This window comes from Poecile atricapillus, chromosome 3 (genome assembly GCF_030490865.1).
Source record: "Poecile atricapillus isolate bPoeAtr1 chromosome 3, bPoeAtr1.hap1, whole genome shotgun sequence".
Taxonomy (NCBI): Eukaryota; Metazoa; Chordata; class Aves; order Passeriformes; family Paridae; genus Poecile; species Poecile atricapillus.
Window position 1 is genome coordinate 94,869,909 of NC_081251.1, and position 27,494 is coordinate 94,897,402.

At 39.1% G+C, this 27,494-nt stretch overlaps 1 protein-coding gene across 1 annotated transcript in view; it reads left to right on the plus strand.

The window, feature by feature from the left end:
- The window catches only part of RPS6KC1 (ribosomal protein S6 kinase C1), an 85,799-nt gene that overhangs the window by 28,916 nt on the left and 29,389 nt on the right, over nucleotides 1–27,494 (plus strand). The window contains exons 8-9 of the mRNA XM_058836044.1: nucleotides 9,505–9,623; nucleotides 17,674–17,766. Of these exons, the coding sequence (XP_058692027.1) occupies nucleotides 9,505–9,623; nucleotides 17,674–17,766 (212 nt within the window). The remainder of the gene's footprint in view (nucleotides 1–9,504; nucleotides 9,624–17,673; nucleotides 17,767–27,494) is intronic.

Below are 27,494 nucleotides of genomic sequence, written 5' to 3' on the forward strand. Positions count from 1 at the left end.
AAGCTGCTGGTGTCTTTGAAAGCAGACTGTGAATGTCAGTTTTGTACTGCTCCGTGCTATTTTAATGTTTATCCAGTAAACAGAGCTGGAACAAAAATTACACAAATTACTGGAACTTTGCTAAAATGACTTTGACTTTTAACCCAGAAATGCATGTACAATGAAATGCTGGGAATACTTTGGACAGCTAGGTGATATTTTTGGATATACTGAAAACAAACCAACTTGTGTCTAATTACTGGGATTATGATGGGCTATGATTTGAACTTGTGATGGAGCCAGGGATGCAAACAGGAGTATGCTTGACAGAATGCCAAGAAGACAGGACTTTATGAAAAGGGAAACAGCCATGGCGTTCCACCAGCACATTTCTGGCTTCCTTTGCTTGTTTGTTGAATGGCACTTATGAAGACAACTTCTGTTACCACACAGTAGCTATTTTAAATTCCTTTCACTCATGAAGGTCTCTGAGTAGTGTTCCTCATTGATGTTAACAGTTACTGAGCTATCCAGCAGATGTGTCTGGTTGTGTCAATGTCTTTAAGAAAACAACAGACCTGTTTTCTGAGAAGGTGAATTGGAGTGTGAGCTGATGTCTGCAGGGAAACCCTCAGAGTTGTGCTGGACTCCACAGGGAAAGGTTGGTGATGGGATGACTGATGAAACTGTAATTCTTCCCACCCTGATCTTAGGCATCTGTGTTCTTATGTTCTTATGTTCAATCTGTTTGCTGTTGTAGTTTTATACTTCCACTGAGGCTGGAACCAGTCAAGGCAAAAACTTCCTGACCTGGTTCCTACCAAAGGAACCGAAACCCATTTCTGTTTCTGCTATTGGACTGTGAGGATGCTGTAGAACTTGGGCTGAGCTTTCTGTACAATGATACAAAGTGCTCCCTCTCTCCTAGTGCTTCATACAACCTTGAAATCACAGCTGCTGCTTCATAAGAAAAGTGTATGACAGGATTTGTCTGTTGATAAGCAGCTGGATTAAGAATGGATGTTGGAAATACTATGGTTGGTTAAAAAAAAAAATCATATTTCACCATGCTGCCAGTGATGCTGAAACACATGCTACTATGGAGTTTGAACTGTTCATAATTGGAATGTGTTGTCTTCCAAGCCCATTGTTGACCACACAGAGCTTCAGAGCAGATTAGTGCTGTAGGATCCTTCACTGTGCAGTACATGCTGGATGGACTACCCTGAGTGATGTCATTACCTGTGTGAAGGTGCTGGGTTTAGGCACCTGGTTGTGGCAAAGCAGTAAAATACAGCATGTGCCAGTGAAATATGGTTAATGCATATAGTTAATGCCAGAAGCTGGTTGCTATATAAATACAGCCAGATTCAGCTATGCAAAGAAACACTCAAGGCAAAGTTCCATTTAAGCTGCAAGACTTCTCTGCACCTGGAGGCTGATAAAGGTCTGAGGCTGCAGAGCTTAGAGCCTTGCAATACACGTGAAAGTGAACTGTAGCAATACCTGCAATACATCCAATGCGTTGGGTGTGATGCAGAGATGACTCTGAATGTGGTTACTTAGCATGTGGCTGTTAAAGAATTAATAAATATGTGACCAGTTGAGCCTTAGAAATCTCATTTTTCTTCCTTCTTGGGACAAAGCTAGCTCCATTGACTTGGTGGTGTTCTGACCTTTGCAAGATTTGAGTCTTTCCTCATAGCAGTTCCTTGCCAGGTTGCTGCCTGTGCCTGGCCTCTTTGACAGCCATCTCTTCAAGCCTGCACTGTCTTTTATCTCAGCTGTTGTTAGCCACAACACTTAGCTGCAGAGTGCAGGAATGTTCTTTTGACTGTAGCTGTGTGGGGTTTCTGCCTCCCATCAGAAGACCCAGTAGGTCTGCCACACTCCTTGCAGCATGCAGGGTAGACAGGGCAGACTGATCTAGGTTACAGTGTCGCTGCTGTCCGCAGGTGAGAAATTTGGAGTCTCTGGCTGCAGAATTCAATGCCTCAGGCACTGTAGGTGAACTGAGGCAAATTACTAGCTGGAATAGAAAAATTGCATAGATAGGTTTAAGGGCATGATACTGCATGATAATCAGTGCTCTGATTATCTCCCAAACAGTTCCTGCATATACAGCTTCTCTCTTTTCACATCCTCCTTTTCTCTTTTCCTGTCCTCTTTCCCTCTCAACTCTTCCTCTTAGCTTCAGAGCTGTGTAGAAGGACTAGTATAGGTTTGATCTCTACAAGGCCTGCTGCTGGCTCTTCTGTTTTAGAGATTGTTGTGATTGCTTGGGGAAAAATACCATTTCCCATAGTAGTATATAAAAGTACGTATGATTTGCGTTTAATACATAAATATGAGTAGTATTAGACTGTCGGGATTTATGAATCTCATAATTGGGTTTTTTTACTCTGCCTTTTTCTTTTTTATCCCCTGAAGTACTTTACTTCAAACTGTTCTTACTTGAAGGGGTAGGTGTCTGTGTTCCTGTGTGCCTGGGTTACCTATGCTCTGAGGCAAAGAATGTTTGTGGATGCTAATTCTAATTTGAACTTGTCCTTTTAGTCAAGAAGTAGGAGTGCAGAGAACTTGGAAATTTCCTCTCTCCTGTGGTGGTGGCCTGTGTATCTTCTTTCCTTACTCTTACTATCAGTGGTCTTCCCCTGTTCCCATGGTGCTTGTGTTGGAGGACTTGCTGCTGCTGTCACCATTTTGTCCCCTGCTCTATGCTAGTTTAGAATATTTAGAATAAAACAAGCAAGAATATTGCTAATTTTCCAGAATGTCACTGCTTGTCCTTCTGTCTTTGAAACACTTAGAGGGTTTATTGCCTTCTGAAGTAGTTCAACAGAAGAATGTTCAAGAACATTTGTTGTATTAAGTCTTACTTTGGTGAAATACCTTACAGTTAGGACTACAAGTATTAGCAGATAGATGGGAAGTTAGGACTTTCCTCCCTGAAATGCTGGGTGCTGTGACCATTAATTTTATTTTTTTCCAGGCAGTTGTACGTGCACATGAAAAGCTGCCACCACTTTGTGGATTTAACATGAGAGTTTCTTTAGAGGCAGATGTTTGTTGGTTAGCATTTCTGGCAAGTTACATTTCTTATCTTCAGTTTTATTGCCTCCTGCTTTACTGGTCACTCAAACACATTTCACCCACACCATTATTCTGTGTAATCTTAACTTCAGCAAATATGCCAACATTTTTTTTTTTCCCCTGGGGAGAAATGTCTTTACCTAGACATTTACATGACAGGTGTGTAGCCATAGGTTTTCTACAGGATGCAGAACTGGCAACTTCATAGGAAATGTAGATTTCTAAGGGTCTCAGGCATCCTGCAGTGAAGATGATGTGTGTAACATATGGATATAATAGCTACCAGCACACTGGAAAGTTGGAAGAAGAATTTGTGGGTGTTCACTCACTGTCACAAATTTGTGCTTTAGTGTGAAAGGTTTAACTTTTAAGTGGCTTTTCTTGGTTGATAGAGAGCAGTGCTGTCCTGAATCTTCAGAAAAGCAAGAGAGAATGGTTCTGTTAAATGCGTTGCATCTTAATAAATTTCAGCTCTCTCAAAATGTTAAGAGAAAAAAAAGGGGAAAAAAATGTTGAGAAAAAAAAAAAGAGGAAAAATGATCACTTCAAGCTGTTTTATCATAATGGGCTTAACCTTTGTCTTATTTTTTAATATTTACAGTTTTTTTTCAGCTGCAGAATTTGATCAGCACCTCAAAGGAACTCGCAGTTAATATAATGTAAAGCATACTAGAGCTGATGAGGTAGTGGTCTTATTTCACAATTCCAAACCCCCACCTGCTGCTAAAATCTATAGTTCTTTCCTTGATGCTGCAGTATCCGTCTACCCCAGCACCTGCCACATTTCACTTAAGTAATTGTTTGAAAATTAAAGGTTACCCACCCTCCTGTGAAAGTTGGTGGAGACTGGTTCCAAAATCAGCAGCTTTTCCCCTTCCTGAAATAAATTTTGGGGTTATAAAACAGTGTCCAAAGTCATCACAAACCTGTGCTGGATTATGAGTCGCATTGTCACTTACGGTGTGCCTGAGCTTTTGTTTGGCTAATATGGACAAAGGAGTCTGCTTCACATGATGTAAGAAGTGTTTGCCCTAAGAAGAACAGAGGTCCTCTTGAACCAATTAGGCAAAAATAACAGCTGGGCTACCCACTAATAAGGAAGGTGCTGCTAAACCTCTTTTCATTGTGAGAAGAAATAAATCTTTTAAGGCTTACTCCCTTGCATTTTTATAGAGAGCAATTCTTTGAAAAATTCAGCAATCCAGCTGGGTGATATGTGCAGGAAGACTGTGAAGAAGATAAAGAAACTTTTAAAAATAAAAAATGGTATTATAGCTGTTAGATTTGGCAATTATAAATGTTTCATTGAAGATTTCAGTATTTAGAGAAAGTTTTACTGTTTAAATTGTTAAGAACGTGGAGTTTGGGGCTGGCACAACAGGCAGTCTCACACAAGTTCCTTGTAGCTTGTTCTGGAAGAGGATATTCCTTCCTGGAGCAAATCTCTTCTGATATCTTCTTTAAAGGAAGGCAGCCCACATATATTTTTAGTAAGTCTGAGAGAAAAGCAGGAAGAGGAGGTCACAGAGGATTGGGACAGGTATTACCAACTGTATGGCCTTACTTTTTCTTTGAAAATATCCCCGTCCTGGCCAAGCACCTACTCAGGCAACCTATGTTGCCCTGACAGATAAACTCTTGCTGAGGAAAACCTCTTAACACCTCAAGGGGGATGATTTGGAACTGGTCGGGCACAAAGAAAGGAAGGGATATCTAGAATTCCTGGGTGGGTGCTACACATCATTATTTGCTGATTATTTTTGGGGTTTTTCTGTATATGTTAGTAGCAAGTGGCAGCTAGAGCTATCTTTATCATCCAGAGGGAAACAGATCTTAATCATGACTTCATCCTGAACCCTTGGAGGAGAAAAGTTACACACCAGAGCAAGTCTGACAGCACTACTATGCTTCTGAGATGTGTTCTCTTTATAGCATCCCACATTATTTGAGGAAAAAGTTTTTTGTCCATGGTCTTTACTGACCAAATTTTTTAAAATTTGTCTAAGTTGATTGAATATGGCCTCCTTTCAATAGCTTTTTGCTGTTACTACCTAAACATATGTAATTTCCTATAAGATAGAATTACAGGAGATTTGATGTGTGAATAAGCAGTTAACTGAGCCAAATGCTTCTGCATTGAGTTAGATGATCTCTCAAAGGTGTATCCTCTTCTGAGGTACTGTGAAGTGTGGGTGAAAACTCTGAGCAGAAGACAAGCAAGAATTTTGCTAGTTTTCCAAATGCCACTGCTGTACACTTCCACACTGCTGTGAAAGGGCTGCTTCTTTGTGTTTTTCATTCAAATCAGTGCACTATTGGCAGACAATCAGACAAGTCACAGAAGTCAGTGGCACAATATTTCTGATATTTGTGGTTTTCCTCTGTCAAACCCTCAAAATCATTTGAATGTTGTTAGGAATATCCATATTTGTAAATATATTGTATCTGAGCTGTCTTTGGAAAAGTAAATTAAAGAACAAATTTTAAATCATTGGCTGCTGTCCTAATGTCCTGGCTTACTGTTACTTTGGTCAGCGGGTGGCCTGGTCAGCCTTTCCAAAGCCAATTTTCATTTTAAGGTATTTCTTTGAAATAGGCAAAGCCTTTGGAAAATGAGGGAGCAGCCTGCTTGTGCTTATGTGTGTGGATGAAGGCTTATATGTGCAACAAAGTAGCTGTAGAGTTTTTATATTCTGTTTGCAGTAATAGTAAACAGAGCATCTAAAATAACCACTTGCACATTGCAACAAACACATCATCATTTGCTTAAAAAGAGTTATAATTACAGTTGACGAAGCATGGACACCATAAAAAATGCATTAGTTTGGCTTGACACATTAATTACCTGTTTTTGCAGATGTTTTTATATATTGTTGTGCGAACAGTTTACAAAATAATTACGGGAAAGTCATATGGAAAATAAACTAAGTGGGTGGTTTCTCGCCTTAATATTTTCATTCATGTGAATCTGCGTGAGGCACAGCTGCTCTGTAGCAAATGCGGAGGGAGAAAGAGAGAGAGACGGGGAATCTTGAGGGGTTTTTATTCTAAGGTCTCTATGATCAGCCTTGCTGCACTTTTATATCTTGCTTTAGCAGAGTAGTTTTTAAAAGTGTAAAATGACATTGCTGATTTAATCCCAGTGATCAGGAGGGGGAAGATGCTTTGATCCTGATCAGATGCAACATAAATCTTCTAGTATCTAGGAAAATAAATGAAAAATCAATATTATTTTAAGCAGGATGATCTTTTATGAGCAGTTGTAAAGATTCATCAAAGCCTTTGACACAGTTTAAACATCTCCTGTTTGCTGCCATTTAAAGAAAAATGCCTTTCAAGTTTAAATTGTAATTAGAGAGATACCTCTTTAGATTATTGTGGGCTAACCATAGAATGGAAATAGGAGCTCAATATTCTCACACAATATTTAAAACAAAAGTTCTTAACTAGGAATAAATGATTATTCCTAATTTATTATAAGATAAAATTGATGCATTTGAAAAGACACATTTTACATAACTAAAACCAGTATTTCAGGGCAAAATGTAACATTGCATTTAAAAAAATCCATGAAGTCTGAATCACAGCTTTGACATCTGTCAGATATAAGGATTTGTTCTAGTACTGTGTTTTAGTGATTTGTTTGGTTTTAAGTGAACAGTTCTATGACCTCGAATTTGGCATAAATGCTAAAGATTATTTTTAGCTTAATGGGGTCTTTATTGTTACTCTCTGCGTTTGAGGCTTTTAAGTAGCATTTATTTGTTTATTAAATTTATATCCTGTATTTATTTACAGATTTTTATGAGATATTGGCTGTTTAAATGGGAATTTCTATTGCAATGTAGTTTTTAGATTTTCGTGGTTAAACTATTGCAAAAAGAATTAAAAAAAAAAAAGCCAAAATCCTATTTCCATAAACCTAATTCTCAGTCATCCACCTGTTAAAGTATTCAGAGACTGAACTGTTAATGATCTTATCCACAAATATGATGCAAGAACTTGTTGAATAAATGTTATTTGGTGAATCCACACCCTTTTTCAGGGCTGAAGATTTTAATGAGGGGAGCAGTTTGCAAAGGTTATTTAACAAATTGCTTGGGAAGGAAAAGTAGAAGGACAACTGAAATTAATGTGTTGTGAAAGTAGGGAGAACAAAGACACCTCTAAGGGGACATCCTAGCTGGTTTGCATTAATTACTGTAAAATTACTGAAGCATTGGAAAAAAGCAAGAAACATCCAAACTAATCCAAATCCGTATAGCTAACAATTAAGCAGTAAGCTTGACTTTTATCATAGCCTTAGACACTAACCTGGCAGTATTCTAGCAGCCTGCTTGAAGGAAATGCTGGCTGAAGAGTTTATTGCTGCAAATGTCTTGCAGTCCCTGAGCAGCTGCCTCTTGGTGTCTTGGGGAGGACCTGGGTACTCACCAGCGCATCGGCAGGAGAAAGTTTCAGGGTGCTTTAACACTAGGTGTAGAGGTGAAAACAAGAGTTAGTCCTGTTTTATGAAATTGCAACACAACGCTTATAAAAAACCATACTGTGTATCTACTCTCTTTTGATAATGCCAACTTCAACTTCACAGAGTTGAGTGATATTATTTTTTTTAAATCCTAGATGAGAGTAAGACTGGCAGTCTTATCAGGGGAACTTTTTACCAAGGTTCCCCATTGTCTTGGAATGAGAGAAATTACTGAGATATTGATAAATATCTGTAATATTGCATGCTGAATATGTGCTGAATTTCTGTCTGTCTCAACCCAAATATAGACAAAAGTTTTTGCAGGGCAGTCTTGTGTCTGTATCCAAGGAGGGGACAATCACTTTTCTCTCCTGCTGTGAGGTGGATGGTAAAATTTGCAAGAGATCACTTATCCCAGGACTAGGAGTAGACCCAAAGTCTCTTCTGCATACTTTTGATGGAGTCTGGGTGTGATGGTTCTGTGTGTTTGGGTAGTCTCTAGTTGTGATATGAAAGGAATGGGAGTCTCTATTTTAAAACAATCCACCTTGAGCCCTACCTTTAATTCTGCCCTTGAAAATCTCACAGTGTCTTACACATTGCCACAATTGGCCCCTGAAAACCTCCTGCAGTAATTTCTGAATGCAAGCATTCACACGGTGAGTTCTCTATCAGAAATTCCATAGTAAGCTTCCCTTTTTTATGAGACTCGTTCTTGATAACCCACAATAATCCTGTTTTTTTTCTTATCAGTTACAAAGTTTCTGGCTGAACTCCTTCAAGGTTACACTCGGTTCCTTTCATGGCCCTGTGGTCGGTGTCTTAGGAGTTTCAGTCTTCATTAATGTTTGTTATCTGCCGTTGGTTGGGGTTTGTGTATTTGTGTGTTTAATTTATTGCCTCTCCTGTTCCTTGCCTGGTCTTTTATGTGGAGTAGCTGTTGGGCAGATATCCTTGCAGTTCCTTGCCCTGTTTGAGCATCGGTTTGAGAGATGCTGACTTGCACCTGGCAGTGCAGAGCCTGTCACAGTCAAGGCTTTGTTTCTGCAAGGCTCGGATGGCCTCAGTTAGGTCTGGGAGAGACTGTCAGGGCCACGTCAAGTCTCTGCTGTCCTTCAGTCTTCTTCTGGGACGTTTACCTCTTTCTTTTTTTCAGCATAATAATCTCATTCCTGTGTTGCAACAGTGGTGTCTCACAGCATGTTATCTTTGCTTGGTGGTTCACTGGTTGGGTGTTGCCATCACAGGTTGAGTCTGTTACAGCAATGTATTGCTCAGAATGTGAATGCCTAAACTAAACTGAAAGCTTCAGAATGAATTCAGAGTTTGTGTGGTAGCATGTAGTTCTCACCAAGAGTTTGGGTAGATCAGAAATAATACAATTGTCCTCTAGCCGTCTGGAAAGTGAAGTAGTTAGTGCAAGTGCTTATTGCTTTCTTCCCATGTTACCCCAGGACAAGAGGCAAGGGATGTATAGCACTGAAAAGCTGTGAGCAGGAGTTCTTAGTGTCTGTCCTCAGTTGCCTTCTTGCTTTTAATAGCATTTCTAGACTTCATGTATAGTTAGGTAAGTCCATACTGGAAACATGATGAAAAAATAAGTTTGTTGTTTTGTTGTAAACATCTTATTCTGTCTTTCCTAATTGATTTTGCTTTTTGGAATACGGGGTTTGGATCAGTGGTTTGTTTCAGCTCTTATTTATGTTACCATAAGAACATATACCAAATCAAGAAATATTAGGAAAGGCTTTTTATTTACCTTAGTCTATAGCAAGGCTCAATTAATTTTTTTTGTAGAACTCTGAGATCATAGTACTGGATTTTTAGAAGATAAATATCTTTAGGTTTGATTGTGAATAACCCAAACAAAATCAAAAAGGTAGAATCAAAGTACTCATGTGCTTTGATTACTTAGTACACCTCTCTCTTTATAGAAAACATAACTTTTTTTTTTCTTCACTGAGGTGAATCAAGTCCAACTCGTCGAGAAGCAGTGAAAAGGAAGACTGCAGAATACCTTATGCGTGCTGAAAAAATTTCCAGTCTCTACCATAGAAGCTCTGAAGACGCATCTGTTTCTATGGTAGGCTTGAATTAATTTTTTTCAGAATTCATAATTAAGTAGCAAAGGATATTAAAGCTTAAGGTTCAAAAGCTGTCTAGAATTTCTCTTTTGGGATGCCCGAGGAATATTTTGATGCTGTGTTTCTTTTAAGTTGCCATTGTTTCTGATTCTTGATAATGTTGCAAGTTTTTGGTTTAATACAGGACTGGTTTTCACATGCTTTCCTACTGCTCATGGTTGATGATATAGACATTTTTCTGAATCATGCTGAAGAATCTAAAGGTAAAGCAGAAAACCGTACTAGAATGTAACATTTAATTTGACTTTTCCGTGAGAATATTGGTCAGTCCTGTAGGAAGGGAGAAGCCTGTTGGTTTCTTTAGCCTAGCATATAGTGATGTATCGCAAGTGAGTCAAGCACAGGGTAGAGGGTATCAGATTAATTTTTCACATAACAGGTCTTTAATAGAATAGAACCCTGATACTTTCAAACATCTCTCTTGGATATGCTTGTGGGATCATCTCCTTCTTGATTTTTGAGAAGTTTCTGTGCTAATTTCCACTTTCTTGAGCAGAATGCCCTTAATCTATGCTTCTACAAAAGACAAACAAAGCTTGTTCTAAGATACCCTCAATAAATATCTAAATTGCCCTTCCTTAAACAGTTCCTTTGGGATTTATCTGTTTCTGCTTTAGACTTTTACTGCAGTCATGTTAAACTGTTATTGTCAATGACTGCCCTATTGCAGTAAGTATAAAAGCTACAAACTTCCTGACTCTCTAATATCAAGGGATAACAAAAGGGATAGAAGATTATTGCTTCTTACTTTGCACAGATCTAAAAATGCTTTAAGGAGATGACTGCTGCAAAAATTGGAAGCCTTCTAAAAGCTGTCTGTCTAATAAGTATATTTAAAAAGCAAAGACACTGATTTTTTTAAGGGTAGATTTTTTCATGTTGAGAGCCCACAAGTACAATTTTGAGGATGTTCCAAATGGGATATATTTTGTGAGGCTTGGAGTCTTGCTGTTGCTATGAACTGTACTTTGAACAATTTAATATTTTGGACAGATACGAACTCCTACTAGGTATTCTTTCTTTGGGTCAAACACCCCTGAAAATGGGGAAGAAGCTATATTGAATGGAATCCTCAGTGTGTTTGGAAACTGAAGAACAAGAGAAAAAAATCCATGAACAACCTATTTTTGCCTTTTTATAAGTTTAAAAACTAACTGTGGTTGGGAAGGAGGAAGAAATAGGTTGCATTTTTCTGTGTGAACTTGAGAGGTAAAGTATTTCCTCTTTCATGCTGTACTGAATAAGACACATGCCTTCTTTGCAGATCCAAAGAAAAGCAGATTTAATTGGGATAAGACAAGAAAAAAACCCAGATAGAATAAAAAAAACCATTCTCCTTCTGTGCTGAAACTCAAAATTGACAAATTATGGCAAATCTTGTTTCGTACAAAGTGTTGCACCTCACTAATTTTCCTGTTTACTAAAAAAGGCCATGCAGCCATGATTTAGCCTTGTTTTTTCATAGGCTTGTACATGTATTTTTAATGTCCTTTATTTACTGCTTTTCATAATGCATAAATTTTACTTTTTTCTTAGAATTTTGGAATTTGCTGATACCGAGGGCAGATGGTGCTTATGGGTCATGATAGTTGTGGTGATGAACAGCTTGTCTCTTGTTCATAGCTGAGAGTTACCTGGTAGAAGGACTTAACTCCCATAATTATTGTGAGGGTAGTGGTAGGGACCACAAAGAATTGGCATGCTCGGTGCTTTTGCTCAACGTCTTAAGGAAAATGAGGAATGTAACTGTTCTTGCATGTTGGTCCCTGAGCAGATCTGAATTTTTGCACCTTAGTTACTGCTTAGGATTTTTACTGCCCAGGATAGTTTATATTGGACTTTGCATGACTTATTCCACTCCATATGGACAGTGATAAGTGCAGTGAAAGAACCTGCATCTATATAGAGTGTGATTCTTGGGAGATACCCATGGCAACTTGCAGATACTTTGTGTCCTTCTCCTAAGGACATTAAGTCCATGGTGGGCATGGTTAGTGCAGTTTTGTTATGGAAAGCATGGTTCAGTGCAGGGGCTGTCATGAGCAATGGGGGTGCTGAGACCATTTGCCCCTTGGAGGAAGAGGTCTGGCTAGTAAGGGGGCGTGGGCATTTAAAGCAAAGTGCTCTTGTTCATGACTTGGTGTCAGACAGCAGAACTGTTTTGCCACCCCTGTCTGCTCTAGGTGGCTTTGTGTTTATTACTGTGCCCTTAAAAGGAGCAGTCATGGGCATCAGCATCAGAACTAGGTTGACCTGTCCTTCTTACCCATGGAATTTTACTTCCTTCTCCTCTACCAGGCCAGAGAACTGTCCAACCAGGGAAGGGGTAAGCTCAGAAGTGCAGGTTCAGTTGTTGCCCTGCACTTCACAGCCTGTCAGATCTCCCAAAGGCTTGGGATGCCAGCCATGTGCTGAGCCACCTGCAGCCGTCTCAAAAGCCTGTGCCCACTAAATGTGCCGCAAGCTACCCCTTTGCAGGTAAAGCACAGAGGCTGGCTTTTCCCTGGGGCCCAGGGCAAAGAGATCCATTCTTTCATGGCTGGAAGTGCTAGGCCCTTGCCTCTTCCAAGACCAGATTTCCCCAAAGAGGCAGAAGTCTGGTATTTGAGAGCTGAGAAGCAAAATTGTCTTTGATGTCATGGAAACCAAATAAAGAACAACTACTTTCTTACTTTTCAGCAGTGTAGCTCTCAAGGATAGCATCCTTAGCAACCACTCTGTTGCTTGCAAGTGCAAGTGGTGAAGAGAGGAACACAGGAAGGTGGTGTTTGGAGAATCCTTGGCATTGTTAAAGAAAGGTTTTAGGTAGAGGGCTTAAAAGAAAGGGAACTGACTCAACTGTCACCTTGATCTGGGAATTTATCTGAGTGTCTTGTAAATATTGAGAAAAGCCTTGTTGTGACCCATAAGAGTAGGAGATATAGAGACAGCTTCTGGAGCTTTTAAACAGGCATGTGGAGTTTCTTGAAAAAGTTGCAGCAAATGCTGTCCTTTTCTTCTTCCTTTGATGTAGCACAGCAGCCTCAAGGACTATCTCCTGGACAAGTGCTGCAGAGTGCTGTGTAAGAGCACCACTAGGTCATTTTGCAGATTCTCAAGCTGCATTTTCTCCTCTGCCCCTTTATAAGAAGCATCTTTGGGGGGCCACCTTCAAGCCTGAGTGGAAGCTGCAGCAACAGCCTCTGAAACACACTGGATTGACCATCAGAAAGCTGGAGTTTAAAACACACTGGATTGACCATCAGAAAGCTGGAGCATAGCTGTCAGCTGCAAAGCCCAGCACAGCTGCTTGTACAGGCTGTGGGGCCATTTTAACTTTGGTAGTTTTTATAAAGTGTATTTTTTTTCCCTCTTTGAAATTAGTTCTGAGTCTACTTACGCCTAACTTCATATATTCAGAGTTGTTTCTTTTTGCACCATTATGAAAGCTGTTGTCTTTTAAAATGTCAATTATTTTTGATTTTCAAAGCAATTTAGTAACAAGACGTACATGCAAGCCTGATGCCCAAACAGAAGAAGAAAACTTTGTGGTTTCCATATCTCCCTAAAATTCTCATTAAATGTGCATGAAAATTACATGAAGTATAAAGAAAATCCACTGCTGTAGTTCTGTGAGATATAAATTTAAGATAAAATAAGAGATTCAGTCTCAAATTCTAGGATCACATCCAAGGTGTGTCCCAGCTTCAGGAAAGGTGCATTCTCCAACTGGTGCTTGCTGAGGGCCTTCTGAAGCACGCTGTAGTTCTCTCTGGTTCAAATGCAGGCAGAAGTCCAAGCTGGTTTTCTCCTGGTGCAGAGACAGGAAGGAGTCAGGATGTTTGCCAGACCAGGAGAGCCGGAAGCACTGTCACACGCATGAGGCACATGCCAGTGTATCTGCATCAAAACAAGGCATCTCTTCTTGCTGCAAGTGAAGATCTGGCTATGCTACAGGTAGACAGTTACTGAAATCATCAGACTTGGACCTTGGAATGGCAAGGGGAAATTGCATTTTGATGTGCAGATCTGCACTGGTGTTCATGAAAGTTCTCTTTTCTTATCCTGAGGGTCTGTGGTGACTGATGTCAAAGGTGGCATCATTAGCAATTAAAGTAGCAGAGCTTTCTGGGTGAAAGAATGAAGAGGGGAAAATAAAGATCAGATATTTAATTAGAGGGAAATCCAGGGAAAGTAGCAGTTGTGCTGGGAAAGCTTTGAGAGACCAGTGGGAGGGGCATCACTGCTGGAGCATATGGATTGCTTTGAGCAACCAAGGAAGGACCATTTTGGGGTTTCCCTGTGCAAGCCCAGGACCTGGATCCTTGTGAGTCCCTTCCAACTCAGGATATTCTGTGATTTCCCATCAAATGGTATTTGTGCCACTGGGGTAGGGATAGTGCTCTTGCCTTAACTGAGGTTAACATGAAATGCCCGTTCTGTTATCTGACTGGTGGAGTACTCCTGTCTCCCCCTGCTCTTCTACCTTCTGGCAGTGATGCCAAAGCTGAGGCAAGGGCTATTCCCATATTCCTTGTGCAGCTTGCAGAACCAGAGCTTTCCAAAGGCAGGCAGTGGCCACAGTCTGGGTCTTTGCAGGAGCATCACAATCAGCATCAGCCTTTTGTAGGAGTCTAGAAATGCAGGGACATTTCTCTGTCTATACAATTCTTTAAAAAATACATCAATCATACATAATATTGACAGAAAGGCTTCCAAATATCCCTGAACAAGCCAGAGTTCGTAAGAAATTAAATAGAAAGTAGAAAAATGTTTCTTTTAACACAGAGGTGAAAGTATAGATTTTAAGAGGGTAAAGTGGAGTAAAAATGGAGGAAAAAAGGTGTAGTTTTTAATCCTTCTTCTTCCTTCTTCTCCATGCTTCTGCAATTTATAGAAGCACAAAATATGATTAGTTTAGAGTTAGTAGCACTTTTAATTATGTGAGTAGAGGTAGAAAACTTATTTGTTGAGATATAATAACAATACACGTGTCTGTAGTTAATAGGATAAAAATTAGTATAAAGGTGAAAAGACCGCGTGGTTCGAGGCCATTTTGTATCATTAGTACGAGATGAGCCAAGCTATGATGATTTAAGCTTGTGCAGCTAGTCTAGATAGACCTGCCAAGTTTTGTAAAGATCCTTCAATAAACACAAGAAACCAGAATCTAATGAGCCCCGAGAATTTTCTTTGAATAATAAGGACTGAGATAAGTGGGACTCCCCACGAGGGAGGATCCCAAAGGAATTCAGCCCAAAAGAGGCTGAGAGACTAGAGAAAAGTTATATCCACAGAAAATTCAGCCCAAAGGAGACAAGGAGAGAGAAGTCACACCTTTTCTACTTGAAATTTACACATGGTAAAAGGTGATGGTGGGAGGGGAACTGGTGATGCCTATCCTAACTCTGGATAAATCCAGCTGTGCAGCTCAGAGTGTAGTCTGGAAATAGAGAGGGCCTGACCACAACAGAGAAGATCCTGGGATACCTGAGCAGCATGCTGAACATTTGGACTTGCTGCTGAGGGCCTTCTGAAGGCAGAGGTAGCCTGACACTTTGTTCAGAATATTTGTCTCATTTCCAAAGGCAAATGAAGCTTTAGATTTTTTTTTTTTATTCTCCTTCCTGTATTTTTTTTGTTGCTCTGTTTTTTGATGAGAGTGAGGGTTTTTAGTTATTTTTCTTATTGCTGCCTAGATGCTGAGCTTGGATTTTTACTCTATTCAGAGGAGCAGGCTCTGTTTCATAGTGCTTAATTGCTGTAGTTTTGGGAATTGTTCTGGGAATTTAGAGTTTGCATCCAGCCTGCTTCACAACAGAATGTGATGCCTCCACATCATTGGGCTCTTCTATTAGACTTTGAAACAGTGAAACCAAAGTATTGTAAAGAGCAAAACTGATAAAAATGGAGAGCCTGATGGGAGCTGTGGATGTGATTGTAAATCCCTTTAAGGTAAGAAGTGATTGTAGAGCACACATGTAAAAATCAGTCTGTATATGCATTATTACTGACTGTGCTACCACTGGTCACATTTTAGAGAAGAGCCTAAAATATTTATACCAGGCTTTTTTGGCTCTTTGGACAGGATGGGTGCAGAAATCTGATTGTATAGCATTATTAGACAACTATTAACTTCTGTAGAGATGTATGAACTTAATTCATGGTTGAAATGTTATTCATAAGAGAAAATTTTAAAGGCATGATTATTGAGGAATGGTTCTAAAATGTAATAGCAAGCAGATAGAAGTGAATATCTTTTATAGGAGTCTAGTGGATTAGGAAATGTTCTCTTCCTTTAAATGTATTCCTTAGAATGCTTTTGAAATCTTGTCATGAATAAACTGAGTTAGCACAACTCTTTGTTTCAAAGGAATTATTTCATTATTGCAGAAAAATTGCACACTCTCAAAATACTTTCAACAGCTTGCTGGAATGTGGAATCAAAATTAGGTTTGGAGAAAAAAGTTCATGTAGAGTTTTCTTTTTTTATTCTTCTTCCTGTTAAAGCCGTTAGTTTTAGATTGTAGAATCTGGGCTCTTTTCTTAACTGCTGTTGGTATTCCTGCTTGCCAGGGTTTACGTGACAAAATAATTAGCAGATCCATACAACAAAATGGAGATAACTAATAAACTCCTAAACTCTGAGCCCAGAAAAGCACACTTTTCTCCAAGCTTTTTGAACATGTATTTATGGCCCTTTCTTTTGGATTTTGTGGGCAATCAGTACTTAAAGAAGTACTGATTTTTAGGAAGGAATTTGGAAGGCGAGAATGTTGTTTGGAAGGAGTGAATGGGCTCAGTTTTGGGGAAGGCTTCAAGGAGTTGCTTTGGCCTTTGAGGATGGCATAGTAAGGATGCCTGAGGGGGAAAAATAGGGGGGCAGGAAATTGCTCTACCTAGTTCAGGATCTTAGAGTTTCTCATCACAAGGAAAAAAAATTGATTTTTCCTGATAGTTAGGCATTTCATCCACAGCATATTTGCTTACCAACCGTTTTCCTTTGTGACACAGCTGTTAAATATTGCCTCAGAATGCTGACCTTCCTTTTCCTTTTCACCTTTGTGTGATAAAAATCTACTTGGGGAGGTCAGGTTATGCTTAAAAGGAGTTTGTCATTCAGCAGCTCTGCAAATGAAGTTGTCTTATTGGTGAGGAAGAGATACAGGTCTGTAGTTCTGCTAGAAGCTACATGTTGAATTTTTGGAGGAAGATCTAATGAATTGTCTCAGTTGGCAACTAGAAACTGCTGAAAATATTTGTTCACATGCCAGAGGTATATGGCATACTTAAAAGGTTGATCTTTGTCCCAAAAGACTTCCAGTTGAAACATTGTTCCCCTCTCTGACATGCAAGCTTTGAGTTGGCTCTGAGAAACTACAAAACATAGTATGGACAAACATCTATGTATATTAGCATATTAACTACTTGAATAGTCGATAACTGCCAATTTTCTTGCTGTGATGTTAATTTCTAGATTAATGATACATAGCTAGCTACTTTTTTCTAAGGCAGTTTTAGGAATCATTTCTGTTGTGCACCTTTATTATTAAAAGGATTTCATAAAGCCCACCAGAGAGCAAGAGAACCCTACTTATAATTCTATATTTTATGTTCTTCAGACTTAAAAAGCCTCTAATTTGCTTTCTCCTCCTCAGTGATCTCTGAATTATTTTGTACCCAGAATACCTGTAAGGCTTTGATTGATTATTATTGTGTGGTAAGAACTAAGTAATCAATTGCTGGGTTCCATTAAGCATAGAAAATATAAAAATTCATTGCTTTTTTCTTTTTTTAAATTTTTGTTTTCAGTGTTATCTTGACTTTTATTTACTTGCAAGTTGTTTTTTTTTTCCCCCACTAAGGACAAACAGAAAACTTCTCCTTTCATCTCCAGTCTCTCTGATTTATGATAAATTTAGTTTCCTTCGGCCTGGCATTTGCTTCAGCAGGCAGTCTTCCTTCAAGTACCACCCTGATTGATGTATAATCTTTGATATCTTCCATTAGCCTCCAGGATCACTAAGTTCAAGGCCCTCTTGGAACCTAAGGAGCCCTGCCGAGGAACTGAAGACCTTCAGAGTCCTTGGGGTGATTGACAAGGTAATTCTTCAGTGTCTCTTCAAGAATTCAGTCATAAATCGACTGCATGCTGACATTTTGTCTTTGAAGCTGTGGATCTTAAGGATATGAAACAAAAGGGGAAAATGACTCAAATGCATCTGCACTTTAAAATAACAAAAGTAGAAGGAAAAAAGGCTTTTATCTAAGCAATTCATGTAAGGTCATGCAAAATGTATTTGAGCTAAAGGATAAGGTACATGTTTGGTAGCATTCAATAGGATGAGGCCTGTTTTTCAAAAATGAAATCATGGTTGCCTTTCTGGGGTAAGGATAAGCTGATGTGTTCTCAGTTGAACAATCTGGTGGATACTAGAAATACAGAACGGTAGAAATTCTTACTTTTGAACTCCTACTTGAAATGGGAACTGGGGACACACACAACTGTTCTCCTTCCCTGAGAATTCAGAGTTGAAATCCCTTGCCAAGACAGAGATTCAGCAATGAAGCCAAGCTTATTTTCGAGTCATGCAAATAATGTCTTCCAAAATCCCAGGATAATACCCGTCTGTAAACAGTAAAGGACCATACGGATTTTTTTGCAAGCCTAATTAAGAGACCAGAAGAATTGTTGGGTTGTTTTGATAATGCTGATTAGTTACCACCTTACCAAATACTTTTAAGATGATGCATTATTCAGCAGTGTGACAGTGGCTAATGTAGACTGTAACGGCTCGTTTCCTTTTTGCTGTGCCAGATCCCTTGTGCCTTTTGATAGTTCCTTATGTAGTCCCTGGTTTGTGCATGAGCTACTGATGCATGGTCAATTTATGCATTTGTAACGTGCATCAAAAACCTGTGGCTCATCCCTTGAGGTCTGTATTTCTTGGTTTCTTTTTCTTGTTGGATTGAACCTAGCTGTTGGGACTGGCTTTTGTTTTTCTTTACCTGTTTCATTATAATTGTGTGCATAAGTTGATAACTTCTCCTTAGAGGGCTGTATGCATTAGGTGTGCTTGTTTTTATAGCACACAAGGTTTTCTAAGCTCTGACTTCATATTCATTGTATCTTCTTTCCTCAGTTGTGAGCACAGAATTTAGCCTGTATTCCACTCTGTATACATATCAGAGCACCTATCTGTAGCACCAGTTAGTAGGCACTAACTAAATTAGTAGCCACTAAATGGATGCAGTATGCATGGATTTTGTGAATTATTCTGACAGAGTGAGCCTGCAGAAATAATGGAAATGGATCAAGAAAGACTTTCTCAGTATCTCCATTCTTGTGTAATGCTAATGAATAGCTAGTGGAAGATGCTTGATCAGAATGAACCTTTTGCAGTCCTCAGTGGTACCAGATCACCTTATCTCTCTCTTGGCAGTTTCAGTAACCGTCCCAGGTGTGAGCTGAACATGTCCAGATCTTTGAAGCAGAGTTGGGAAGAATCAGGGTTCTAATGATGACAAAAATACAAAATTCTCAGAGTTGGACATGTATGCAAGGAGTAGCAGGCCTCCATATTCTGTATGCACATACCTATGCATACAGCTGGAATGCTCCTGTGTAAACAGTATCATAGGGCTCAGAGTTCATGTTTAATTATTGTGTAGAAAAGGGAGCTAGACTCTTTCAGGTGTCTTTGTACTCTGCATTCCTACTTCCAGATTCTCTCGTCACAACCTTAGCCTTATTCTGAGTATGCTGCTTTTTAGCATGTATTTCTAGGTGTTTGTAAAGTTGTGAGGCAGATGAAAGCCCAGAGAATATTTTATTTGGTTTTATAATGCATACACAAAATGCATGTGAATATGAAACAAAAGTGTGCAGATGTATCTGTGGGCTGGAGATGATGCCCCTGATAGTTAAAAGCACCATTTCCCTTCCTTCCTCACCATCACTGTCGTTTCCCTCCTTCTCTGCTTCCATATGCCCTAAAGCTCAGATCATGGAGAAATCCAGTCATTGTGTAAGTATCCTTGCTGCAGCCAAGGAGATGACATAGCGTGCTTGTTCCTGAAAATGGATTTTGATTTTCAGGGCCAGCATTGAAGATGCTATGCTTTTTGGCACAAGGCTGTAACTGATTCAGCACCATGCAGAGTTTTGCCTGAAAATAATCTTCCATTCTAACCCTAAGGTAGCTACTTTGGTTTCAGCAGAAAATGGGTGTGTGGGTAGTAATGAGCCACTGGCATTGTAGCTGCTGGCTTGACTAACCCTGTGCAAGACTGGCTTAAACACCCTGACTTAAAAATGGTGTTGGTTGGTTAGCAGACTTGTTCTCCCACTGCTGAAGCCCAGAGTGGTGTCTGCCTGATACAGTGCTGCCTCGAGAAAACCAGCTGTTAACCTTCCCTCATTTAAATGCTGAAAGGTTCAGCGCTTCCCCTTAGAGTAATGTCACTCTTTGTTCTTCTTTTGAAGCCTCTTCAAGTGTTTTGAATTGGCTTCGTTTTCACAGACAAAATCCTTGTTGCTACCTGAAACTCTGAGTTTTTCAAACTACTTTAGATTAGGCAGCATGATTAGATATTTAATTTTAGCCTAATTTATTCCCAATGTGCAATCTTTCTTTTCCTGTCTGCCCTTTCACCTTCCTTTAAGCAATATTGTCACCTCAATATTTTTGTTGCCTCGACCCTTTTCTGCTAAATCTGAGAGAGTTAGAGATCTTAGCATTACTAAATTACTACTAATTTAAGTTACTAAACTTCTTAAATTATTGTGAAAATTCAGGGAAGAATGCCCATGTCTGCCTTGCCTCCTATCCTTCTGCTTCTTCTCTCATGCAAAGGCTGTAGTATAAATCTTAGTAGACCAAAGAGGACTTACATTTTGCTTAAGGAATCCATTCTATTTATTTTTTTTACTTCTGCTGCTGTGTTTGCTCACTTCATGGTGTCAAAAGTTAATGAGGTGGTATTTGTAGGTATTTCATATGTTTAATATGTGAAGAGGCTGCCTGTGAGTAGGTTTCTGAAAATAGAGGTGTAATCTAATTGTAAAGGTGGCTTTTGTCCTGAAAACGTTGTGGAATGTGAGGCGCTGCTGTTTGGTCAGCAAGGCTCTTATTAATGTTACCAGAGGTACTGCATTGAAAACAAATACCTAAATATTGTAGCTGTTGTTATAACCAACTACAAGTGATCATTATTTTTTCAGCTCATGTACCTTAAAGTAGAAAACTTCTTTTTTGGAATAGGAAAGGGTTTTGCTTTCAAAATTTGCCTAATTAAAAATCAAGGTTGCAGGTTCTGTGCTGAGCTTCTGCCCTAGGCAAATCTTTCCTTTGAAACTACAACCGGCCCCTAAAGAAACGACTTTGTTATGGTGCTGCTGGATACCTTCACAATGCTGTTTCAAACCCAATTTCTTATTCTTTAGAACCCTCTGTTATTTAGATTCATTCAATTTAAAGATTCATCTTGAAAGCGGAGTGCATTAAGTAATAACTATGCCTCTGTAACCAATGGCTGTCTTTTATGTCTCTTCTATCCCCTCCCTGGTCCCCCATCAGGGCACACTGTCAGTACTGGCACTGGCTGTGTTCAGTTCTTCCACAGCTGTCCATGCATTTAAGCTTGTTGTTCAGTACACTGTTTGTTAAGCTTTATTATGAAAGCTAAAAAAAAAATAACATACTCTCATCAAGGCCTTGTGGTAAAATTCTTTTCAGAGTTTCAGAGATAGATAACGTTTTTTAGAAAATGGAAGCAATTCTGTTAATTGTGAATATAGGATTTTTTTTTGTCTCCTGTTCTGTCCTGAGAAGTCCTAACTCCGGTGGCTGTACACTTTGGTGAAATGACATTAAAAATATGCAGGAGAACAAAAATAATATTATTAATTATTTATAAAGTGTGATTACTACTTGTCTGCTTAATGAATGAAAGTGCCAAAAAGCAGAAATATGTTGAATATACGTCAACTTCACATGCATATTCTGCAGACCCAGAGCTGAATGCAAACAGGTTATGGATAGTTCTAATGAAATTTAATCAGAGGGGTAGGAGGAATAGGCCCTTCTTATGGCAGCATGTGTGGTGTTGTGCATGAATAACAGGCATAGCTGGCTATGTCCTGTTAGTGTTTGCTAGTAACTTAAATATTCAGCCTTTTATTGTGAGGTGAGACTAAAGACTATTGCAGTTGTGAAATGGAGTTGACTGTAGCAGATGTTTTCTCTCCCTTGGCTCTCAGGTGCACTCTGTAGAGCATCTTTTGATCATCTTATGGATTTGAATGAGTGGCTGTGTGTGCCTAAGAGGTGTGGGGGGGAGCTGGAATGTACATACAGATGGGGCATAATGGAAAATAGCAGTGGCAAAAACGTTGAAAATCTGAAACTGAGTAATAATAGTAACTATTCATACAAATAAACTTTTAAGAGCTGTTTTTATGTTTTGATAACCCTTTAGTTTCTTAAGTGGCTTGCCAAGTGCTACAAAATCAAACCACCTACAGAGTTATTGTCAAAACTGATTTCTTGGCTCACTACCTTTCTTTCCCTACTGCTATGGGATTATTCCTAAGTTACTGTCAGTTTTCAAACTCCAAGTAACAAAGCTTGCTCAACTTTAAAATGTAGTCTCTCTGCCAACTAGAAAATGTCCTGTCCCTTCTTCCTTGCCCCCAAACACCTGCCATTTGTTTTCCTGAAATCTTTCCATTTACACAAATCTGAACATTTCTGAGTGTTTGTTGTTGTAACCCTTTGTTTCTCTCTAGCTTCTTTCTTGTTTGTCTCACTAAAATTTCTTTTGACTTGGAGTGAGATTTGGTAGAGTAATGCAAATTTTGCCCTTGCCTTTAGGAAAAAAGAAATTACATTGTTGAACATTCTTCTGCTGGCTGTGCTACATATCTTCTGGCCTTCAGAAAGAAATAAATTATTGAGGTGTTTTCTTTTAAGCCAAAATTATTTAAGTTTGTCTTCCTAACTGTTACTAAGTTGCTCGGTACATAATTTGTGCCAGGCAATTACTCTGGGATGCCAGTGGCATTTCATATTGTAAAATGCTTTCACTAGTAAAACCTGCCAGATATATTTTCTAGGTTAATATTTCACCATTTGTAATTTATTGGCCAGTTTTTAGTTTACTTTAAGAAAATGGGCTTTCATCTCTGTTACCAACCAACTCAAAGTATTTAAAAATTCAGATTTGAATATATGCTGCTTTTTTAGCATTTTCATTATTTAAAGCTGCACCGTTTGTCTTATAAGTACACTATTATTCCAAGTCATAGAATATACAGGCTGTAAGTTCCTTAGAATAATGGTTTGAAAGGAGGAATAATTGCAAACTGAAGATAATTCATATTGCACAGGTACAAGGATAAGGAATAATGACATTTTTCATACATATTAGCCAAATGTAATCTCTTTCTGTAACAACAGAGGGAGACGAGTGAGAGTCTGGGTGGTGTAATCTGAAAAGTGACAAGAATAAATCTGTGTTAAGTAGATCTTTTTATCCTGGTAGCCTTGTGACAGCTGGCACAGCTGAGGAGAGCAGGAAGAACTGGACCCCTGCTCCTGCCCATCAACACAGCTGTGTCCTGAGTGCAGCACCCAGCTGAGCTCCAGCCCTGGCTTAGGTTTTCTTGCAGTCCCAAATACTCATGCCAGGGATCAGGTGGATGACTTGTCTCTTTCCTTGTCATCTGTCACTACAACATTTTCCAGCTGATGGGGTAAACACAAGAAAAAAATCTTAGATGACCATCTGACACATATTCAAGTTTGTAGGACTTTTGCTATGAAAAGGTACATTTGTTGAGCAGGTAAGGACCAGAGTTAATAGGTGGCCCAATATTTATATGATGTATTTTCTGTATAAAGTACCAATTTAATAACAAAATGGAGCTGGTTTTAAAGTAATCCCTTAGCTGTGGTTTGTCTAGGAAACCTTTATTCTGTCTACTACTGCAGTAAGAGATCTTACTCCATTTTCTTTGATCAGGCACAAGCTATTTTTCACTTGTGTTAGTGAACTTAGTTACATTTTTGTAAGCAAATTTGTTGACGTGTTTGTTTTGATTAGTGTTAAAAGCTGCTCCAGTAAATAAAAAGCCCAGGTATATTCTATGTCCTGAAAGAAGAGAAACTAGGAAAAAAGAATCAGTATTGAGATGCTGCGAAGGGGAGAAGGGGGTGGGGGGAAAAAAAATCCCAGAAAATGAAGGAGAACTGGGGAGGCAAATGTCTGCAGCGTGACAGGATTTGTGCATTGATGTTAAATCCACCTGCAGGAGAGCAGCGCGGTTTAGAGCAGCCCTTACTTCTCTCAGTGCTGTCCCCCATGACCTTGGCTGGGTGCTTGGTGGGGTGACTGCTGGTTCACCATGTTCTTTTTTCCTGGTGACTTGCCTGTTGCCTGCCCCTGGGTCTGTGCTCCCCCTTATGCTGACTTCTGCAGTATTCCTTCAGTCTCTTATCTCAGGGCTTTGATGCATATGTTCTGAAGGTGGCCACCGTGACTTTGGGTGGCAGCAGATGGTAAACCTTCAGGCTGCCACCGGCTATACTGGTGTTAAGTTGGAAACTTAACGTTTGATGAAGAATCAGTAGTGCATATGAAAGAGCTTTTACTGCAGAAATATCTTTTAATTAAAAAAAATTAGCATACCGAAACATTTGCTAATTTCTGTGCATTTAAAGGATCTTAAAATTAACTGTTTTCTTAGAGCTAGACTATGGTTATTTACCAAGCAGGTTTTATTTTATTTTTCTTCAATTAATTTTACCTACTATATTGAATTGAATTTAATTTATTTTCCTCTAAGCTGTTGGATACACTGTAAATCAAATCTAAGAAGCTAATTTTTTTAAGTAGCTGCTATCAGCATCAGAATTAACCCTTGACTTAGGAAAAGAAAAAAAGAAAAGAAAAGAAAAAAAAAAAAGGAAGAAATCCTATCTGGCATCATGGAGGGAAGGGGTATTGCTATCTGCACTTCACTGAGATGCTGTCATGCAGTGCTACTGCATTCACTTGTTTTTGGGATGTTCCTGAGAGCTCCAGTGCAAAATTAGGATATCTCTGCTGCTAAAGACACTTACATTAGATATTTATTTGTGGTAATTGCTATTTGTGTGTCAGTAGTTTTGGCTGTGTTGAGGTTGTTATCACTGAAAAAAAATAGAGAAAGAATGAGTAAGCAACAGAGTCATAAGAGCCAGCGTGATACGTGGACCTTGACTCTGTTCGTCCATTAGTATTACAAATAGGATTTTGCCTTGTCTCCTTTTGTGTCACAGTTTAGCTGCTCAGTGCCCAGGAGTGTCCTGCTGTGCATCCTTCTCCCTCCTCTCCAAGAAAGGATGCTGAATATTACAGTCAACAGCTTGTTGTTAGGAGATGTTAAATATTACAACTTACGTGGTAGAAGAGGTTCTATCAGCTCATGTGAGTTAGAAGCAGTCTAGGCTAATGCCAGCATCCCGGTGTGATCTGCTCTAGAGAACAGCAGAGTTCTGTCCTAGGGAATGCTCTGTGGAGTCCTGTTTTGTCCAATCATGCCTTTAGGGTGAGGACTTGTCACTTTGCATTTTAAAAAGAGGAATCTTAGAATTACAAAAACACCTCAGCCACAGGAGAGAAGTGTGAAGGAATGCAAACAGGAGACTTGGTGCACTGCTGTCTATAAATTGGCTGTAAAGCATGAGATGAGGAGAGTAAGTGAGCACCTGGGTCAGTTGTGCAGCAGTGTTGTAATGCATCTAAGAGCTGCTGATCTTTCTCTGCTCTGGGTGAGTGATAAAAAGTCAAACAAATACACTTGTACACTCTCTTTCCTGGATTTATCCCTTCCTGAAATAGCTTTCTGACAGTGACTTACCCATTCATGTTGTCCTTTAATTATTTGGGAGAAATTGGTTAAACCACATCTTTGTAATAATGCACACGGGCTTCTTTCACTTGAAACAAGTTTGTGATTTGCTGGGCCCATATCAAGTCTGCAGTCTGCCAGGGCCGAATTTCTAAAGTTACTTCCAAGGCTCTTCCTGGGCTTCTTGGAGTCCCTTTTGATGTAAACAGTCTTGCCAAAGGTTGTTACTGAATCAACAGAGAAATAATTGTCCCTAAAATGAAGAGGAGCTGTAAATGAGGTGTTAGTCACTCGGGGAAGGTAAGATGCTTGATGGGAAGCAAAAAGAAAGGAGGTGGTTAGTTGGACTGGGTAGTCCATGTAGGTAGTTAACCTCAAAGGAACAGGGATATTAGTTGTTGTTATTGCAGGTATAAAAGTGTAGCTGCTGCTTTCGTGTTGATGCTGCAATATAACAGCAGATGAAGTTACCCTACAGGGACCTGCTGCCTGCTTTATTGGCGTTGGTGGTCGTGGTTCTGTTCTCAACTTAAGGGGAGAGGGCTCAGTAATCTCTTCTGTTGCACCATATGCTAATACAATGCTGATAAGCAAATGTGAAAAATGAAAGGGAGGAATACATTAATTGTATTTGTGCAATAAGGTATGCTATCAAAGGTAATTATTTCATGACAGTTTTAGTTATAGCAGTTGTTTTATCATGGAATAAAAGATGGCTTTAGGAGCCTTTTATTGGAAAGACAATTGTATCAAATTAGTACCAAATTAGATTTTTGTCTTTATAAAGGTGAGCAAACCCATGAGCAGTTTTTAAATTGGTGTCTTCTACTTTACAAATGAACAAATCCTGTTTGAGGGTTAAAGAAGCTATTATTCTGTCCTTTATGCTGACAGCTTCATTACTGATTGGCCTACTGTTGGTATTAAAAAAATGTTTGGCTCCTTATGATCTTTGTGCATGCAACTATAATATTAATACAGACCATGGAACTGTTCATTAAGAAATGACTTTAAATGAGGTTGATGCTTGTAAATCTGGAGAGATACAGATGTTAAATGCTGCCATTCCTTTTCGTATACAGCCGTATGGCTAATAATTTCCAAGTGGCTAAAGCTCTTGTTAGCAAGAGTGCTGGTGTGTTAAGAATGGCCCTATAAATAACTTTAAGAACTGAAGTTGAAGGTGCTTCTTTTAAAGACTATTGTTAACTAAACATTATTGCCAAACAGATGGAAAGCATTCACCAGCCTGATGTTTTTAGGTCTAATTATATTATCGCCAGTCCTGTACGGCTCAGTTGAAGAGGTGTATCCAGAGGCCAATTTATAATCATTTAGCCAACACCTGTTTGGGAGATATTGACAGTCAAAGGGCACATTTAAAAAAAAAATCACATATGTTCTCGTATTTATTGCCTCAATGTGAACAGTATCTAGTTGCAAACAAACTTGGGAGAAGAGGAAGGAGAATGATTGTAAACACATAGATGTTTCCAAACAATTTTTATCTTCTTTTGGCACCTCTTGTAAAGTGGCTTTTATTTTTCTCTTGTTCTGTTGATTGTATTTGATTGGTTGGTGTGCTTTTGGGTTTTTCTTTAATTGTAATTTTACACCTTTTGGTTAAGCAAGGATAACAAAACCAGTTTTACAGTAGTTATTTATTAAGTTGGTTTCCACTGTTTCTGGAAGCCCTACGTAAGAGGCTTAAAAAATTGTTCAGCAAACTCGATAGCCTGGGCATGTTTGCCTTTCCTTACCATGCCCTTGACATGGAAACTTTGTGTCATTCTTTTGTCCAAAAAATCTCAGTAGCTCCAACTTATGTTGATTTTTTTTCACCCCAAATATACAAAAAAGCTTTTAAAATTGTCTGCAGCCCTAGTAAAAGAGGAGGTGTTGGAAATGGGGAAGAGTCTGTGACTTTATTTATTTT